Raw genomic sequence first — 20,145 nt, 5'->3', positions numbered from 1 at the left:
TGGGTTACCACACTTATTCAACACCAAGTACTGCCGGGGGCTGCCATGCCTGCCTTTGTCACTCCCGACCTATGTAAGTCCAGGGACATGGCCCAAACCTTTTAAGTTCTGAAAATAGATGAGGCAAAAAGGCCCTAGCTCATCAGGTGATTGCTAGCACAAATAAGGTAGTCTAGGTGAGCCACTTAGAGCCTGTACACATTCCTTCCTTTTTGGTAGGAAGTACGGTGGGGAAGCTTGGGGACTGCCACTTGGGCAAACTCCTGCTGAGGGTTAACCATTAACCCGTCTCTTCCATCAGTCCGAAGATCAACAATGCAAACAGGCAAACAGCCTTGCTGTCACCATGGTCACTATGATCTCCCGACGCCAGTCCCCACAAGGGAGCTCCAGGTCGATGTCTGGGTGCACCTAGAGGGCTTGAGACCCGTGCCAGTGGCCACCTACTGCAAACCGGGGCAGTGGGAGAGACTGGCAGGGTTCTACATGGAAAGTAGAAATGCGCGCGCGCGAGAAAGAGAGAGAGAGAGAGAGAGAGCGCACAGAAGCGCACCAGGAGGCTCCAGAGCTGGAAGAGATAGGCACAAACACAGAAGCCAGAGACCCCAACACAGTTTTATTAGTGCCCCTTCCTAACTTGATGTGCAAAGGTCTACGGGTGAGGGGACAGTGGGACAGGGCCTGAAGGTGGGTCTCGGGGCACAGAGCCCCGGAGTTACTGATTGCTCCACACACCGCTCCAGCCAGGGTCCTGTCCTGCAGGCTCCCACCCTGCTTTTAGCCTCTGCTTCTGGCAGAGCAGTGAGAGCTTCCACGGCCATCCGGAGACGCTGGCAAAGGCTGGCCCATCGGATCCACACACCAGCAGGGACCGCGGCGACTCCCCTGTGAGGAACGACACTAGGGAGAGAGGCACAGATCAGGGTGGGGAGGCCCCAGGCTTTGAACAGGAGAAAAAGCATCTGATGGTTCTTGGTTCCTTTACCTACTAAATAGGGCCTGCCCTGCTGGGCCGGAACAGTAGCTTTCAAACTGCAGCCCCCAGTCTACAGCAGCCCTGTCACTTATGTGTTTTGGTTTGGTTTGGTTTTTTGAAACAGAGTTTCTCTGTGTTAGCCTTGGCTGTCCTGGACTCACTTTGTAGACCAGGCTGGCCTCGAACTCACAGCGATCCGCCTGCCTCTGCCTCCCAAGTGCTGGGATTAAAGGTGTGTGCCACCACTTATGTGTTAGAAGTGTGTTCTCAGCCTAACGCAGACCTGCTGAGTCAGAAAGTGCAGCTAGCTCCGCCAGCGGCGCTTATGTGTTTCATGTGCCTCAAGACGACTGTGATGGCTCTGCTTGGACAGCCACCTCAGGACCCTTTCCTAGAGGCAGCTTCAAGCCCTCAGCTGCGATGCTTGGCCTGCTCTTTATTTTATTTTTCTTACAAATCATATTAGAGATTGGCCCCGGGGCATTGCTAAGTAGAGCTTGGCCAGTGAAGTATAAACTTCGTCTTCTCTTACTTTTTATTTTGAGGCTCATGAAGTTTCCCTGGCTGGACTCGGAGCTCACTCTGTAGGCCAGACAGACCTTGGACTTATAATCTTCCTGACTCTTTTCACTAAATTTATTTAATTTTATGTGCTTTGGTGTGAAGGTGTCAGATCCTTTGGACTGGCACTACAGACAGCTGTGACCCGCCATGTAGGTGCTGGGAATCAAACTGGGGTCCTTTGGAAGAGCAGTCTTAACCACTGAGCCATCTCTCCAGCCCCTATGTGGGTCTTAGAGTTGGAAGATCATGAATGGCAGGTGAATGTGTGTGTGTGTGTGTGTGTCTGTGTGTGTGTCTGTGTGTGTGTGTCTATGTGTGTGTGTGTTTGTGTGTGTATGTGTCTGTCTGTCTGTCTGTTTTGTTGGTTGTTTGGTTGGTTTTTTTGTTTTGTTTTGTTTTGTTGAGACAGGGTTTCTCTGTGTAGCCTTGACTGTCCTGGACTCACTTTGTAGACCAGGTTGGCCTCGAACTCACAGTGATCCACCTGCCTCTGCCTCTCGAGTGCTGGGATTAAAGGCGTGCGCCACCACGCCTGACCCGATTGGTTTTTTTTTTTAAGGTTTGTTTGTTTATTATTAAGTATACAGGGCTCTGCCTGCATGTACACCTGCAGGCCAGAAGCAGGCACCAGATCACATTATAGATGGTTGTGAGCCACCGTGTGGTTGCTGGGTACTAAACTCAGGACCTTTGGAAGGGTAATCAGTGCCCTTAACCTCTGAGCCATCTCTCCAACCCCTGGTTTGTTTTTTTTCAAAACAAGGTCTCTTTACGTAGCCCTGTCTGTCTGTCTGTCCGTCTGTCCTGGAACTTACTGTGTAGACCAGGCTAGCCTCAAACTCAGAGATCCACCTGCCTCTGCCTCCACCTGCTGGCCTTTTGTGCACGCTCTAGAGAACACCTCTTTTGCAGCTTTGTCACTACCCTTCCTCCCTCCCTCATAGGGAGCTTGCCCAGAGGAGAGGAGGTGTCTCCTCACCTGCTGCTTTCTGTAGAAGCCTCTGAGGTCACAGTTAGGCACATAGAGCCCGTGTGCCCCGCCTCCTCGGAAGACCTCAGCCTGGAGCTGCTGCAGTACTGAATCCAAGTGTCTGCGGCAGGGGCCCTGGAGAGGGACAGGGGTGGGCGGGGGCTCCAGACTGCCGCAAGGCTACGGGGAGGCCTCCAGCCCTCCGTCTCCCTGCCAGCCCTGCACGCACCATCTCAGTGTCTTCCGCACCCCCTGGGTTGGGCTGTACAGGCGTGGTAGAGGTCCCCGGATTCTTCTGCCGGTCTCTGAGGCTTGTGTCGCGTGGGCGGGAGGCACCTCCACGGGGTTTACTCGCCTTTGCAGTCTCCTCTGCGGCCACAGGAAGAACGAGAGAAGGAATGAGAAATCAGTCAGGGACGAAGACCAGCAAGCACCGTGTGAGCCTTGGTCCACCTCGACCGTCTAGAGCGAGAGCAGCTGAGGGCTTTATGAACTAACAGTAGCCAGTTTTCCTCTTAGCCTTGTCCAGCAGTTTCTTCTGCTCTAGCCGACAGAGGCTGGAGAGGTGGCCAGTAGTTAGCACCGGCTGCTCTTCTGGAGAACCAGAGTGTGATTCCCAGCTCCCTCATGCTGTGTTACCAAGGATCCAATCTCACTTCTCGCATCTACGTGGTAACACGGACAGACATGCAAGCGAAACACCCCCACAGGTGACATAAAAATAAAATCCTAGCACACCTTTAATCCCAGCATTTGGGAGGCAGGGGCAGGCGCATCTGTGAGTTCAAGGCCAGCCTGGTCTACAAAGAGAATCCAGGACAGGCAGGGCTACACAGGGAAACCCTGTCTCGAAAAACAGCAAACAAGAAAAATTAAAAAACAAAAAAATCTACAAAATACAGTTATATTACTGTTCCTCATTCTATTTCCCAGAGCAATTTTAAGTCTTATAGGGAGAGCATTTTGGAAAGCAAAAACTCAGAACAAATACAGAGCACCATTGGGGCCTCAGAGGTTAAGAGCACTGGCTGCTCTTCCAGAGGTCCTGAGTTCAACTCCCAGCAACCACATGGTAGCTCACAACCACCTATAATGAGATCTGGTGTCCTCTTCTGGTGTTCAGTGTTATATGCAGACACAACATTGTATACGTAATAAATGAATCTTTAAAACAAACAAACAAAACCTGCAAAGCACCATTGGCTATTTCCAGCATTTAGCCTTTCTATGAAAAGACCTGCCTGTTCCATCAGAGGCCAGAAGAGGGCGCACCAAGCCAGCGATATTTTTCAGAGGAACAGGGGTGGGGGGAGAGGGGGGCGGTGCAGGGAGGGGCGGGGACCCTGTGGAATGTGTGTCCCTGTTGTGACCCCACCAGTGACTCAGTCCGCCCCTCCCAGGTCTGAGATGTTGTTACTTTGAAGGCCTTGCGTGTGTGGACCGCTTTCTTTTTTCTCTCAGCTCAACCCTAGTGGTCCAAGAACATCTGGATCCAACCCTTAACCAGTGTGCATTGAAGGCTGCAAAGGGGCAGGAAAGAAATGAGAGACGTTCAACCTGCAGCTTGCACCCGGTTCTGGAGAGTTTCTGGGGGCCCCGGGAGAGCTCGGGACCAGGAAGTAACCCAGGGCTAAGAAAAGGCAGGGATGACAGTGACATGCCAAAAGATAAACTCACCCTTTTCTTTTCTCTTTTTTTTTTTGAGACAGGGTCTCTCTGTGTAGCCCTGGCTGTCCTGGACTCTCTTTGTACACCAGGCAGGCCTCGAACTTACAGCGATCCACCTGCCTCTGCCTCCCGAGTGCGCCACCACCGCCCGGCTTTCTTTCTTTTCTTTTCTTTTTTTAAAATTCTGTTTCCTTTGCAGTCTTCTTAACATTTATTGCCTGGGTATCACATTTGTCCCTCACTCCCTGCATTTAGTGCCAAACTGTGTTGCTGCTTCAGATGGCCTTTTCCAGTCAAAACACACCTTCTTTCTAAGAGGAGCCCTAGACGCTTGGCTCTGACGCTAGGGACGGGAGCTTCAACGCCTCATCCCAGTGTGTGAGTGTGTTTGAGTGTGAGCGTGTGAGTGTGTGCGAGTGTGAGTGTGTGAGTGTGTTTGAGTGAGTGTGAGAATGTGTGTGTGTGTGTTTGAGTGAGTGTGAGAATGTGTGTGTGTGTGTGAGAGAGAGAGAGAGAGAGAGAGAGGATCTCAGGCAGCTTAGACACTATGTGCCTTCCTGCTGCCGCCCCCCAAGTGCTGGAATTACAGGCATGCCAAGCAATCCAAACCCATTTCTTATCCCTTTCCATGAAAAAACCAGGGACTAACCACCTTCCTAACCACCTTCCTAACCACCTTCCTAACCACCTTCCATCTTCCAGTCCCTCCCTTCCCCCCATCTTTTGGGTGCTGACTCACTGTGGTCCCACCCACCCAATGACTCAGTCTCTTGCGTTCATCCCTAGGGTAGGGTGGACCGTGGAGGGCATCCAGTTCAGACCAGGTTTAAATCATAAGCCTGATTTGGCAGATTCCTTATTTTCCCACTTCTTTTTACCCTCCCCAGGCTCTCTAGGGCTTGCCTGCCATCCGGACTCCACAACATCTTTTCTAGACTTCACAGTGGCATTGAAAGAGGAGCAGGAAGCCAGGCGGTGGTGGCACACCCCTTTAACCCCAGTACTCGGGAGGCTGTGAGTTCGAGGCCAGCCTGGTCTACAAAGTGAGTCCAGGACAGCCAGGGCTACACAGAGAAACCCTGTCTCAAAAAACAACAACAACAAAAAAACAAAAACAAGAAAAAAAAAAAAGAAAAAAGAAAAGAAAGAAAGAAAGAAAGAAAGAAAAGAAAGAAAAAAAAAAAAAAAAAAAAAAAGAAAGAAAAGAAAAGAAGAAAGAAAGAATTTTAGTGTGTGGAACTGGAATCTGCGGTTCCCTTTCCTCCTTCTTGGTCCTGTCACCAGCACGAGCCACTAGCGTGATGGAGCTGAGCCAGCTGTGAACAGTCGATAGCTAAAACTAAAGCTCCTACACACACCTCTTTACCCTCAAGAGAAAATAAAGAGGGGAGAGTGCAGAGTGCAGACATCTCTGTCCCTTATTCTCAGGTGACGGTAGCCTCAAGGCCCAGGAGGAACCAGAGGCTTGAAGAGGCTGCCCACCTGCATCTGTCCAGATTCCCGCCAGGACAGACCAGCTGCTCCTATCTCAGGTGCGCAGGTGGAAGACAGACGGGAAGGGACTTGGACTCACCCGACGGCACCCTGGCCCGTTGACAGCGGCCCTGGCCAACCAGCAGCGCCCGCAAAGGCGCCTCTTCGTTCTCTCGCGGTTGGCACTGCAGTCCTGGGGCGCACTTGGGGCTGTAGACCCCGCACAGCTGCCCCTCTCTCCTCAGACAACCTCCGGCTTCTGCACAGCCGTCTGCAGGGGACCCTGTATCTTCCTCCTCCACGCAGCCCCCTCTACAGACATTCCGGCCCCCAGGCTCGCAACCGGGGCACCCCAATAAGGCGGACCCTGTGCCCGCAGCGAGCAACAGAATTAGCAGCATCGGCGGCGGCTGCGCCGGCAGCCTGTCCCCGGCCATGGTCAGAGTTTTTGCTCGGTCCTGCACTCCTTCCAAGAGTCTAGGGCAGATGTTGCAGGCCGCTGCTCATCTGCTTTAAGCAGCAGCGGGCCAGGCCGGGGCCCCTTAAAAGCCAGGTGAAGGGGGAGGGAAAGGAGGCAGGGGCATTCCCCAAACTGGGTGGACTGGAGGGCCACCCACCTGCGTCCACCCGGCGTTTCCCTCCCTCCTCCTCAGCTGCTGTTTACTTCCCAAATTGTTCTGATGTGGGTTCCCCCCCCTCCTCTTGCTTTGTTCCTGGGAATCTCGCCCGGAATTTGGGAGCAGTATATCTGGCTAACGGGATTGTGGGGTAGGGAGGAGTGAAAGGGAGGGCAATGAAGGTGAACCCTGAAATCCAGTCAGCAAGCGTGTGTGTACAGCGAGGTGAAGGGCTTGTAGGTACTCCTGCAGGTGAGAAGACGGGGTGCTAAAGGTGAGCCGAGAAGGGATGGGGGGCGCCGCGGGGGGGAGAGTATATCGTGAACTGGATGTGAATGAACTCTAGGGAAGTTCTTAAGGAGACCCAGAGAAAGGAAAGAGGAGAAGGTAAAGTGGGGAAGGGGCGCAATAAAGTCTCCTGGGTGGTGTCTGTGAAAAACAAAAACAAAAAACAAACAACAAACCCAGAGGATCCAGCCTTAGGGAAGATAATTGAAAACGCTGGGGGAGCCAGGCTGAAATGAGGTGAGGGCAGGGTGGTGAGGAACGCACCTTGAGTAAATTGTGGGAACCCTCACACTGCCTGTGAGACCGAGAGCAGCTGAGCCCGGCTGAGCTCCGGGGTTGGGGGAGGGGGCGGGTAAAAGGAGGGGACCCTATTCTAGATGCTTCTAGGGCCAGTGGTCTCCTGTATACCAGGCCTCACCCTCCCCTCTGCCCTTCAGATTAGCTTTTCCCTCCTCGTCACTCTCCTTTCTCTAGTCAATTCCTTGGGTCTTGTGGATTTCTCGGGCTGCTCTGTGCCCACGGGGTTTACTGCTCTGCGCCCACGGGGTCTGGGAAGGGACTGGCTGGAGAGTTTCGGTTTCCTGGTATGCTCATCTGTCTGAGCAGTCTCCGCTGGTTGGCCTTGGCCGCTCCGGTTTTGGCCACCCAAAGCCTGTGCCTGCTCATCCCTAGGCACCCTAGGAAGGGGTGGGCAGGCCACCGGCACCCTCGCCAATCCCAAGAAGCGGGGCTGCTACACTGGACCACTCCGCCAGAGGCAGTTCTGAGTTGCGCAACAGCAAAGTCATTTTTTCCTAAAACAAGGGCTCCGGACAGTGACTAAGTTTAATTTCTGGGCCCGCAAGCAAGAATCTCAGCAAGGGCTTCCTGAGCTTTTAAGCAAATACAAAATAAAAAGAAGCGCCCGTGCTGCTCTGAGATTTTAGGATTTAGGGGCATCCGGAAAGCAATGTTTTCCCCGGTTGCCATGAGATACGGATGCTGATTGAACAGGGAGGAAATAGTGACAGCCAAGGAGCCTCCTCTCTATGTTCTGACCCCCGCGAGTGGGGGAGTGCGGTTCGGGGCTCCTGTCCAAACCTTTATCCATCCGTATTACTTATTTACTTCTTTTCCGTTCTCATGCGTCTAGCTGGGGCCTTTTTACAGGCTGGCGTTTGCTGCTTCTGAATACCACGGGGAAACCTATGGGGGCACAGGGCGGAGGAAGATGCTGGACTCCACCTTTGAAAGAAATCCCAACACTGACACCCCGCCGCAACCTCCCCCCACTCCCCACCCCCGTCCTCCCTGTTCCCTTCCCAATGTCTCTCTGCGGGCTAAGCCGGAGCGCACAAGGCAGGAACGCACATATCCCAGAAGCACACGCCGCCTTTCCTCACCCTTCTAGTAAGAAGGCCCACAGATTCACGCCCACCCCTGTCTGCGCCCAAGTCTCCTTGCAGATGGAGGTCCTTGAATCCTGCTTTCCTTCCTTTTGGGGTGCCGACTGCCTTAGCCCAGAGGGGAGGCGTGGAGCACATGGTGTCTGCGCGAGGACCTCTGCCTAGAAGTTCGTGCCAAAGCCTCAGTGGATTAGCCTCAGGCTATGAGGCAGGTTTGTCCATAAACTTGGTAGGGACTTGTGTCACAGGCCACACTTCTCACCGCACGCACCCTTAGGTGTTGCATCCTCAGGCACTGAGGGGAAGGGGACTGACGGCTCAGAGAGGAAGGAGGGTCTGCAGTAGGCTTGCTTTGATAATGCTAGCTGATGCCCAGCCTGTTTTCTGCCGTCCTTCAAACCTGTTCTGCTGAAATGCAGTCCTGAGGTCCCTACTTCAAAAGCGTGTGTGTGTGTGTGTGTGTGTGTGTGTGTTCCATACATATCTCTCACTCTAGAGCTCAGTTCTTACTTGGCATTCTTTTTTTTTTTTTTTTTTTGGTGGGGATGGGGGGGCATTGTTTCGAGACAGAGTTTTTCTCTCTAGTCTTAGCTGTCCTGGAACTGTCTTTGTAGACCAGGCTGCCCTCGAACTCACAGAAATCCGCCTGCCTCTGCCTCCCAAGTGCTGGGATTAAAGGCGTGCGCCAATATGCTGGGCTTAAATTGTATTATTCCTCCTCACACTCCTCCTCTTCTTTCTTTCTTTCTTTCTCATGTATACAATGTCTGTCTGAACATACACCCGCAGGCCAGAAGAGGGCACCAAATCTCATTATAGATGGTTATGAGCCACCATGTGGTTGCTGGGAATTGAACTCAGGACCTTTGGAACAACAGTCAGTGCTCTTAACCTCTGAGCCATCTTTCCAGCCCTCTTTTTTCTTCTTTTAAAGACAGATTTCCTCAGTATATCCCTGGCTGTTCTGGAACTCTGTAGACTAGGCTGACCTTGAACTCACAAAGATCAGCTTTGCTTCTGCTATGATTACAAGCATGAGCCACCGCTGCCCAGAGAATTGTATTCTTTTTATTCTTTTGTTTGTTTGTTTGTTTTGATACAGGGTCTTCTTATGTAGCTTTGGCTGTGCTGGAACCCCCTATGTGGACCAGGCAGGGCTCCCCCATCTCTCCTGTGTCTCTCCATGTATGATCTAGCTCTGGCTGGCCTAGAACTCGGGCATGTCTACCAGACTGACCTGGACCTCACAGAGATCCATTTGCCTGTCTCCCCAGTGCTGGGATTAAAACCTGCACCACCACATCTGGCCTTATGTTAAATTTGTATGTGCATGTGTCTTACATTTCTAGTAAAAGTTTAAGTGATTTGAGGACACCCCTTTTCCTAAGATCTGGTTCCCCCACACCCATTTTTAAATTCATGTGAAGAGTTTAGGATCAATTCTATTTTTTATTTTTTTTATTTTTTATTTTATTTTTTGAGACAGGGTTTCTCTATGTAGCCTTGGCTGTCCTGGACTCACTTTGTAGACCAGGCTGGCCTCGAACTCACAGCGATCCACCTGCCTCTGCCTCCCGAGTGCTGGGATTAAAGGCGTGTGCCACCACGCCCGGCTTTAGGATCAATTCTAAATAAGCTTTGTTGGTGGGAGAAAAAGCAAGCATGAGGAGGCTCCAGATGTCTCTCTATACCTCAGAGCCAGCCCAGCCTGCACAAGGGCATCTCTCAGCCCTCCCAAACCATCAACAGAAACATTTCTTCTTCCTCTCCTTCAAGTGTAGAGGCTATGAGTCTAGGAGTGTGGTCAGAGTTCAATAGAAGAGGGGAAACTGAGCCGGGCAGTGGTGGCACACACCTTTAATTCCAGTACTCCGGGAGGCAGAGGCAGGTGGATTGCTGTGAGTTCGAGGCCAGCCTGGTCTACAAAGTGAGTCCAGGACAGTCAAGGCTACACAGAGAAACCCTGTCTCGAAAGACCAACCAACACAACCAACCAAACAACAACAAAAAAGGGGGGGACTGCCTCCCCTCTTGTGGAATCAATCAAAGGGACCTCCAAAAGAACAGGGCTTTTTAACCAAGTCAGGAGAAAAGACAGGATGGCTGAGAGGGAAAGTAGTCAGGGAATCCAAGAGAGAAGACACATTTGTTTTAAGGAATGAAAATCCCAACTGTTCAATTTTTACCAATGAAGACTCAGGAGCCAGATGCTGGGGTGAAAACGTGCTGACTCAGAGAGGCAGAGAAAGCGCCCAGCTGATCTTCCTCCTCAGCTCATGTCCCAGAGGAAAAACCAAAAGCCAAAAGCTTGCTAGCTCAGCTGACAGCCCAGGAGGAAAAGGCCAAAACACTCAAACTTGCTAGGTCAAAGCTCAAAAGCTCCTTTTTCTTATCCACTCAAAGTCCCTTCAACTCTTTAATTCCTGTCAGCTGGTTTTGTTTTTTGTTTTTGGAGGGAGAGGCAGGTAGTTTTATTCATGATCATCTTCTGATCAGGAACGTGGGCGCGACAAGGCCTGAGCCAAGCTTTATGCTTCTCCTCTGGCCTTGTGGGTGCAAACTTCTCCTGTAGTTTCTTCCGCGTGCTCTTATTCATCTCTTGAAACTCTTCCAAAGTGTCTGTGGACAGGATCAGCTTGTACTCTTCCACGGACAGGCCACTACCACTGGTGTCTGTGGGTCGAGGGTACTTGTGTGTTTGTAATAGTTTGAGTGCAGGTGTGCTAAGCTTTCGCACATCTGATCACAGGCCTCGGGTTCTGTGTGGGTGTTCTCTCCCTCCCGAAACGCCTGTGCTACCCGCTCTGCAAGTAAGTGCCTAAATCCCGGCCCTGTTTGGTCTCAGGGTTAGGGTTAGGGTTGGTCTCATCCACTGGCCATTCCTCACAGAGCTTAAGGAACCAACGGTAGCGTAGCGGAGAGCGGCCATCTTGGGCCCCGCTTGCCCCGCCTCCCATCAGCAGGTTTCTTGCTCTGCCTCTTGACCTAGAGTTAAAGTTATTAAGTCTTGTGTACAGAAAGCTTTTGGGTTAAAGGTGTATGCTAGGGCTGAGCCACACCATAACCACCTATTTACAACAAACAGAAAGTTCTTGGACTAAAGCTGTGCCCAAAGAGGGAACAGGGTTTTACAGTTCAGAATCTCCGGGTTCACAATAGGATCAAATATCCCACAACACAATCTTTGTGTCACCAACACAGGGGTGAAGGACAGGGAACTAGGCAAGCCCATAAGTACATACACACATACACGCGTGTGCCTGACACGTTGCAGATTTCCAGCACCTCAAGAACGTCAGAGAGCCGAGAAGGGAGCAGAGCGTCTTCAAAGGACTGGACCAGAGTCGAGTTATTTTGGAGTTAGGAATGATCAGTGAACAGAAAGCAGCATGTGGGGATTTGGGATTTTCTTTTTTTGTGTGTGATTAAGTGACTAAAGGCAGATGCAATTGGTGTTTTTTGGATGTAATGATTAACTTCCTCTTCAGAGTGCCTACTTTTGTGGCTGTAACTGGGGGTGTGGGCATCAGAGTGCCTACTTTTGTGGCTGTAACTGGGGTGTGGGCATCAGAGTGCCTACTTTTGTGGCTGTAACTGGGGGTGTGGGCATCAGAGTGCCTACTTTTGTGGCTGTAACTGGGGGTGTGGGCATCAGAGTGCCTACTTTTGTGGCTGTAACTGGGGGGTGTGGCTGTAACTGGGGGTGTGGCTGTAACTGGGGGGTGTGGCTGTAACTGGGGGTGTGGCTGTAACTGGGGGTGTGTGGCTGTAACTGGGGGGTGTGGCTTTGTTGTAACTGGGGGTGTGGCTGTAACTGGGGGGTGTGGCTGTAACTGGGGGGGTGGCTGGCTGTAACTGGGGTGTGGCTGTAACTGGGTGTGTGGCTGTAACTGGGGGATGTGGCTGTAACTGGGGGTGTGTGTGGCTGTAAACTGGGGTGTGGCTGTAACTGGGGTGTGGCTGTAACTGGGGTGTGGCTGTAACTGGGGGTGGCGTTGTAATCTGGGGGTGTGTGCTGTAACGGGGTGGCTGGTGTGGCTGAACTGGGGGTGTGTGGCTGTAACTGGGTGTGTGGCTGTAACTGGGGGATGTGGCTGTAACTGGGGGATGTGGCTGTAACTGGGGGTGTGTGGCTGTAACTGGGTGTGTGGCTGTAACTGGGGGTGTGGCTGTAACTGGGGGTGTGGCTGTAACTGGGGGGATGTGGCTTGTAACTGGGGGTGTGTGTGGCTGTAACTGGGTGTGTGGCTGTAACTGGGGGTGTGTGGCTTGTAACTGGGTGTGTGGCTGTAATGGGTGGTGTGTGGCTTGTAACTGGGTGTGGTGTGTGGCTGTAACTGGGGTGTGGCTGTAACTGGGTGTGTGGCTGTAACGGGGTGTTGGCTGTAACTGGGGGTGTGCTGTAACTGGGGGTGTGTGTGCTGTAACTGGGGTGTGTGGCTGTAACTGGGGGTGTGGCTTGTAACTGGGGTGTGTGGCTGTACAACTGGGTGTGTGGCTGTAACTGGGGATGTTGGTGTAAACTGGGGTGTGTGGCTGTAACTGGGGGTGTGTGGCTGTTGTAACTGGTGTGTGGCTGTAACTGGGTGTGTGGCTGTAACTGGGGTGGGGGTGTGTGGCTGTAACTGGGTGTGTGGCTGTAACTGGGGGTGTGGCTGTAACTGGGGTGTGGCTGTAACTGGGTGTGTGGCTGTGAACTGGGGGATGTGGCTGTAACTGGGGTGTAGCTGTAACTGGGGGTGTGTGGCTGTAACTGGGTGTGTGGCTGTAACTGGGGTGTGGCTGTAACTGGGGGTGTGTGGGCTGTAACTGGGGTGTAGCTGTAACTGGGGGTGTGTGGCTGTAACTGGGTGTGTGGCTGTAACTGGGGGTGTGGCTGTAACTGGGGGGTGTGGCTGTAACTGGGGTGTGGCTGTAACTGGGGGTGTGTGGCTGTAACTGGGTGTGTGGCTGTAACTGGGGAATGTGGCTGTAACTGGGGGTGTGTGGCTGTAACTGGGGGTGTGGCTGTAACTGGGGGTGTGGCTGTAACTGGGGGGGTGTGGCTGTAACTGGGGGGGTGGCTGTAACTGGGGGTGTGGCTGTAACTGGGTGTGTGGCTGTAACTGGGGGGTGTGGCTGTAACTGGGGGTGTGTGGCTGTAACTGGGGGTGTGGCTGTAACTGGGGGGTGTGGCTGTAACTGGGGGTGTGTGGCTGTAACTGGGGGTGTGGTTGTAACTGGGGGTGTGTGGCTGTAACTGGGTGTGTGGCTGTAACTGGGGGATGTGGCTGTAACTGGGGGTGTGTGGCTGTAACTGGGGGTGTGGCTGTAACTGGGGGTGTGGCTGTAACGGGGGGTGTGGCTGTAACTGGGGGGGTGGCTGTAACTGGGGGTGTGGCTGTAACTGGGGTGTGGCTGTAACTGGGGGTGTGGCTGTAACTGGGGGGGTGTGGCTGTAACGGGGGGCTGGCTGTAACTGGGGGTGTGGCTGTAACTGGGTGTGTGGCTGTAACTGGGGGATGTGGCTGTAACTGGGGGTGTGTGGCTGTAACTGGGGTGTGGCTGTAACTGGGGTGTGGCTGTAACTGGGGTGTGGCTGTAACTGGGGGTGTGGCTGTAACTGGGGGTGTGGCTGTAACTGGGGGATGTGGCTGTAACTGGGGGTGTGCTGTAACTGGGGGGTGTGGCTTGTAACTGGGGGTGTGGCTGTAACTGGGGTGTGTGGCTGTAACTGGGGGTGTGTGGCTGTAACTGGGGGTGTGGCTGTAACTGGGGGTGTGGCTGTAACTGGGGGTGTGTGGCTGTAACTGGGGTGTGTGGCTGTAACTGGGGGTGTGGCTGTAACTGGGGGTGTGTGGCTGTAACTGGGGGGTGTGGGCTGTAACTGGGGGTGTGGCTGTAACTGGGGGTGTGTGGCTGTGGGGTGTGGCTGTAACTGGGGGTGTGGCTGTAACTGGGGGGTGTGCTGTAACTGGGGTGGTGGCTGTAACTGGGGTGTGTGGCTGTAACTGGGGGGATGTGGCTGTAACTGGGGGGTGTGGCTGTAACTGGGGGTGTGGCTGTAACTGGGGGGTGTGGCTGTAACTGGGGTGTGGCTGTAACTGGGGGTGTGTGGCTGTAACTGGGGGTGTGGCTGTAACTGGGGGTGTGGCTGTAACTGGGGGTGTGGCTGTAACTGGGGGTGTGGCTGTTGTGGTGTAACTGGGGTGTGTGGCTGTAACTGGGGGTGTGTGGCTGTAACTGGGGGTGTGGCTGTAACTGGGGGTGTGTAGCTGTAACTGGGGGTGTGGCTGTAACTGGGGGGTGTGGCTGTAACTGGGGGGATGTGGCTGTAACTGGGGTGTGGCTGTAACTGGGGTGTGGTGTAACTGGGGGTGTGGCTGTGTAACTGGGGGTGTGGCTGTAACTGGGGGATGTGGCTGTAACTGGGGGTGTGTGGCTGTAACTGGGGGTGTGGCTGTAACTGGGGGTGTGGCTGTAACTGGGGTGTGTGCTGTAACTGGGGGTGTGGCTGTAACTGGGGGGTGTGGCTGTAACTGGGGGTGTGGCTGTAACTGGGTGGGGTGTGGCTGTAATGGGGTGTGTGGCTGTAACTGGGGGTGTGTGGCTGTAACTGGGGGTGTGGCTGTAACGGGGGTGTGGCTGTAACTGGGGTGTGTGGCTGTACTGGGGTGTGGCTGTAACTGGGGGTGTGGCTGTAACTGGGGTGTGGCTGTAACTGGGGGTGTTGGCTGTAACTGGGGGTGTGGCTGTAACTGGGGTGGGTGTGCTGTAACTGGGGGTGTGTGGCTGTAACTGGGGGTGTGTGGCTGTAACTGGGGGTGTGGCTGTAACTGGGGGTGTGTAGCTGTACTGGGGGTGTGGCTGTAACTGGGGGGTGGGCTGTAACTGGGGGGTGGCTGTAACTGGGGGTGTGGCTGTAACTGGGGGTGTGGCTGTAACTGGGGGTGTGGCTGTAACTGGGGGTGTGCTGTAACTGGGGGTGTGGCTGTAACTGGGGTGTGCTGTAACTGGGGGTGTGGCTGTAACTGGGGGTGTGGCTGTAACTGGGGGTGTGGCTGTAACTGGGGGTGTGGCTGTAACTGGGGTGTGTGGCTGTAACTGGGGGTGTGGCTGTAACTGGGGGTGTGTGGCTGTAACTGGGGGTGTGTGCTGTAACTGGGGTGTGTGGCTGTAACTGGGGGGTGTGGCTGTAACTGGGGTGTGTGGCTGTAACTAGGGGATGTAGCTGTAACTGGGGGGTGTGGCTGTAACTGGGGGGTGTGGCTGTAACTGGGGTGTGTGGCTGTAACTGGGGGGTGGGCTGTAACTGGGGGGTGTGGCTGTAACTGGGGGGTGTGGCTGTAACTGGGGGTGTGTGCTGTAACTGGGGGGTGGGCACAATAGGGTTTGTGCTGCAGAGGAGTTTAGTGTTGACATTCATGCATTCTTTGCATGCTTAAAACAAACAAATTTGACTGATTAGCATGCTGCACGTATCAATGAAGTGCCGTGTGAGATTTATCACATGCACACATTGTGCTATTTGGCTAAAGATATCTCTTCAAACATGTATCTCTTCTTTGGGACATGGATATTCGAAAACAGTCTCTTTTAGACTTTGCAGTACAGCAGCTGTAGTCATCATCGACACACAATAAACAGTTTTTTTTTCTTTTTGGTTTTTCGAGACAGGGTTTCTCTGTGTAGCCTTGGCCATCCTGGACTCACTTTGTAGACCAGGCTGGCCTCAAACTCACAGCGATCCACCTGCCTCTGCCTCCCAAGAGTGCTGGGATTAAAGGCGTGCGCCACCCACGCCCGGCCCACAATAAACAGTTTTAAGACTCAGCTGATGGTGCTGGGCAAAGCAGCTCAGTGGAAAAGCACTTGCCTTGCATGTGTGAGGTCCTGGGCTTGAACCCCAGGACTGAAGGTGGCGCACGCCTTTAATCCCAGCAATTGGGAGGCAGAGGCAAGTGGATTGATTGCTGTGAGTTCAAGGCCAGCCTGGTCTACAAAGCGAGTCCAGACAGCCAAAGCTACACAGAGAGACCCTGTCTCGAAAAGCAAAAAATAAATAAATAAAAAAATTATCTGGGGGCTGGAGAGATGGCTCAGAGGTTAAGAGCACTGGCTGCTCTTCCAAAGGTCCTGAGTTCAGTTCCCAGTAACCACATGGTGGCTCACAACCATCTATAATGTGATCTGGTGCCCTCTACTGGCCTGCAGGCATACATGCAGGCAGAACGTTGTTTACATCATAAATAAATAATTAAAAAATTATCTGGGATGCACGAGTATTCTGGGATAGAGTGTAAAATGTGACAAATTAATCTAACTGTGTTATACATTATGTAACATAAACACACTGTAGGGGCAGGGGACATGTGGGGCTCTGGAGAGCTGTTCTGACCGGAAATCGTTAGAGTGTAAAAGGAACACGTGTTCTATAAAATGCCATGTTCTAGTTAGTAAAGTTGTTCCTCATCTGCACATGAGTTAATTTTTTTTTTCTTTTTCCAGACAGGGTTTCTCTGTGTAGCTTTGGCTGTTCTGGAACTTGCTCTGTACACCAGGCTGGCCTTGAACAAACAAAGATTGGCCTGCCTCTGTGTCCTCAGTGCTGAGACTTGACACGGAATCCTTTTATATTTATTATTAGCTTGGCTCAGGCGCTATAGCTGGGTAGATTCTCAGCTATTCTAAATCAACACCACCAGCCTGGGCTATGCCCTGTTTCTTCCTCTGAGTTGCCTGGCAACTCTTCCCGCACCTGATCTTTCCCAGAGTTCCGATCTCTCCCTGTCCTCTCCAGCCTTCGCTATTGGCTGTTGGGCTCTTTATTCAACCAATCAGAAGGTGACGGAGAACAATGTTTACAAAATAGCAAGGCAGGAGATGCTTGATAAAAACCACAGTACCCAGCCGGTGTGGTGGTGCGTGCCTTTAATCCCCGCACCCAGGAGGCAGAGGCAGGCGGATCACTGTGAGTTCGAGGCCAGCCTGGTCTACAAAGTGAGTCTAGGACAGCCAGGGCTAACACAGAGAGACCCTGTGAAGGAGAGATAAACCTGTTTTTGTTATGATCCCGAGTGTGGGATGGGAAACGGTCTTGTGAGAGAAAAGGTGAGGTTAATGCACTAGAAGACAAACCACCTCGTGCAGAAGCTTGATTGTTGCCAGCTGAGAAGATACCGTGAACAGACTCTGGGAGGAGATACATAAATGAGCCCAAGAGGCAGGGCCTTTGGAGACTTGGGATAGTTTTGGCTGTTCATCCCTCCACTTCGAAACGCTCCTAGAGAGAACCGCTCCAGGGAAGGCTTCGGGGCTCTGGGTTCCAGCTGAGGTTCTGGGTTCTGGTTACTCCAGCTTCCAGCAGAAGAAATCCTGCTGATTATGCCAGGAGAATCGTTCCTTGGAACTGTTATCCTTACGGTTTTGTAATCATATTCTTTAAACCTCTTCTATTGCTTCAGTTAGTTGGGTTATAAGTGACGTACGCTCAGTTAATAAGTTCATAATAAAATATATTTGTTAAGGAAATTGAGCCCACAACCCTGTCTCAAAAAAACAAAACAAAACAAAACAAACAAACAAAAAAGCCAAACAACAGTACCCGAGTCTGGCTTGTACTCAGCTTTCTGGGTACAGAAATCAGCATTTGAAAAATACAAGTACAATCTTTACCCAGTACATAAAAAGAGCACCCCAACAGTGTTCCACCACTGCCTGGCTGGGGTTAATTATATTTAAATTATATTTATTTACTTGTTTTGTGTGTGTGTGCTTGAGTGCCTGCATATGTGTTTGTGTCCATGCATATGCCTGGTGCTCTTGGAAGCCAGGAGAGGGCACCACATCCCCTGAGGCTGTAGCTACAGTTGGTTGTGAGCTGCCATGTGGGTGCTGGGAACTCAGTCTGGGACCTCTGGAAGAGCAGCCAGTGCTCTTAACCATGGAGCCATCTCTCCAGCCGTGGGTTGATTGTTTTTATTTTTTTTTTTATTTTTTTTTTTTTTTTGAGACAAGGTCTCTCTGTGTTAGTCTTGGCTGTCCTGGATTTGCTTTGTAGACCAGGCTGACCTCGAACTCACAGCGGTCTGCCTGCCTCTGCCTCCCGAGTGCTGGCATTAAAGGTGTGTGCTATCACACCTGGCCCACCTTGGGTTAATTTTTTTTAAAAGTGCTTTGCATACCTTCATGTTGTTGTGGTTTGAATGTGACGTGACCCCACTCCTCAACAGGCTTAAGTCTTTGAGCCCTTGGTTCCCAGGTGGTGGGGGGTTTGGGGAGGCTGTAGAAGCTCGGGGGCCTGCCTAGCAGGAGTGGGTTACTGGGCAGGCACAGTCCTGCTCTCTGCTTCCTCCAAGATGAGGAACAGATGTCAGAAACACTGGGTGCTGGGAATCCAGCCCAGGTCCTCTGCAAGAGCAACAGGAGTTCTTAACCACTGAGCCATCGCTCCAGCCCCTTTAGTTATTTCTTAAAAACACCTTTGCAGACACATACATGCGTTGATCATACCCACCCCGGCTGCCCCTTACGCCCCTCCTAGACGCCTCTCAAGGAATCCCCTCCCCACTTCAATGTCCTCTGCCTCTTTTCCTTCTTTGCTTTGGTGATCCAATCAGTGCTGCCTCTGGTAACTGACTGGTGTTGGGGTTGGTCTTGTGCTGTGTTTTCTGGTGCCAATTACTAGCCCCCAAGATCTTGTCACCACCCAGAGGAGAGCATTCTCACACACCTGTCTTTGTTGTGGTAACCTTGCTCTACCTATTTAAAGTCGATTGGTTAATAAAAAAGGCCTACACCTGGACAGGGAAGACATGAGGTGAGTGTGGTGAAGGTTTCGAGGCCGTAGGAGAGAGAAAAGGATCTTGGGAAAGAGAAGAGAGGTACCAGAGGAGGAGGAGGAAGTGGCACGCAGCACCACCTATCTCCCATAACAGATAAATAGTGGATACTTAAAAAAAAAAAAAAAAAAAAAAAAGGTGCATTCCGCCACACCTGACATTAAAAAAAAAAAAATAATAACAATAATAATTAAGCGAGGCACTGCACAAGAGAGCACTGTGACTAGGCTGTGTTTGCTCCAAGGGTGAAACAGTGGCTCTCGGGCTGTGCCTGGCATGACTCCTTCGAGCAGGTATTTGGTCCTACTTTGAGCAGGAGCCTGTACAGACAGACATACCTCTCGTGCCACCCGTGAGACCTAGACTGTAACTTATTCCTAAAGGTGAAAAGGGCAGACATACCTCTCGTGCCACCCGTGAGACCTAGACTGTAACTTATTCCTAAAGGTGAAAAGGGCAGACATACCTCTCGTGCCACCCATGAGACCTAGACTGTAACTTATTCCTAAAGGTGAAAAGGGAACGCTAGAGAGACGATTTAGTGGTTAGGAGTGCCAAATGCTCCTCCAGAGGACTAGGATTCTGTCACCAGAACACACAGGCGCAGCTCACAACTGTCTGTAAGTCACACACGTGCTGCGCAGACATACATGCAGGCCAAGCACTAAAATAAACGAGTTCATAGTGAAAGGCAGCACCCTATGACTGTCTCCAAGTATAACAGACTGAGCACATACGCTCAGCGGGTGTGTGTGAAAGTCACTTAAATAGCACCAGGTTCAAGAGTCAGACCAAGACAGGATGCAACATCCTGGGCTGGACCCCTGATGGGGAGGACACCTCACACTGTGACAACAGCAGTCCCCACCAACTAACCGCCCTGTGTGTGTCCCGAAAAGGACAACAGAGAAATCTTGACTGTCTCTGGGCCTTCAGCTCAACTCTGAGGAGGACACCTTCACCGATTACGGTGCCCAGTCTTGCATTTTACCCTTGAAGCCTGGCTCAACCCTGTGACATATGCATCCCAGGCTGCCACCTCCAGCAGCTGGCCACCTGGGTTTCCTCTCTGTCTTCAGTAAGGCCTCTGAACTCTTGAATTACACTGTGGCTTCTTTTTTTTTTTTTTTTTTAATTAATTTATTCTTGTTACATCTCAATGGTTATCCCATCCCTTGTATCCTCCCATTTTTCTCTCCCTCCCAATTTCCCCTTATTCCCCTCCCCTATGACTGTTCCTGAGGGGGTTAACCCTTTAGTAGCCACGGTGTAGCCTACATCAGTACACGCATGATGAGTAATGTGTGACCCAGGCCCAAGAGTTAGTCATTAATACTGAAGCAAGGAGACCTGCGCTTGCTAAGGGCCTGGTATTAGCGTAGAT

The 20,145-nt window shown here is 52.0% G+C and overlaps 1 protein-coding gene and 1 pseudogene across 1 annotated transcript; both read right to left on the bottom strand.

Annotated features, from left to right (window-relative positions):
* Positions 1-722: 722 nt before the first annotated feature.
* On the bottom strand, positions 723-6,320 carry Igfbp6 (insulin like growth factor binding protein 6). The gene is made up of 4 exons (XM_051160415.1): positions 5,752-6,320; positions 2,740-2,879; positions 2,520-2,645; positions 723-900 (listed from the first exon to the last, which is right to left on the bottom strand). The coding sequence occupies exons 1-4, from the start codon at positions 6,086-6,088 to the stop codon at positions 778-780; spliced, it is 726 nt and encodes a 241-aa protein (XP_051016372.1). The 5' UTR covers positions 6,089-6,320; the 3' UTR covers positions 723-777.
* LOC127201043 (ubiquinol-cytochrome-c reductase complex assembly factor 2-like) lies at positions 6,091-10,898 on the bottom strand (annotated as a pseudogene).
* Positions 10,899-20,145: the final 9,247 nt, after the last annotated feature.

This window comes from Acomys russatus, chromosome 17 (assembly GCF_903995435.1).
Source record: "Acomys russatus chromosome 17, mAcoRus1.1, whole genome shotgun sequence".
NCBI lineage: Eukaryota > Metazoa > Chordata > Mammalia > Rodentia > Muridae > Acomys > Acomys russatus.
The sequence above is the reverse complement of the archived record's forward strand: the minus strand, read 5'-3'. Positions and strand labels throughout refer to the sequence as shown.

What these genes read in the sequence shown, in the direction of transcription:
- Igfbp6 (XM_051160415.1), bottom strand. Translation starts at nt 6,088, where the DNA reads ATGGCCGGGGACAGGCTGCCGGCGCAGCCGCCGCCGATGCTGCTAATT. An exon ending in ACGGGCCAGGGTGCCGTCGG is followed by an intron (nt 2,880 to 5,751) that starts GTGAGTCCAAGT and finishes CTGTGGCCGCAG; the next exon opens with AGGAGACTGCAAAGGCGAGT. An exon ending in GTGCGGAAGACACTGAGATG is followed by an intron (nt 2,646 to 2,739) that starts GTGCGTGCAGGG and finishes GTCCCTCTCCAG; the next exon opens with GGCCCCTGCCGCAGACACTT.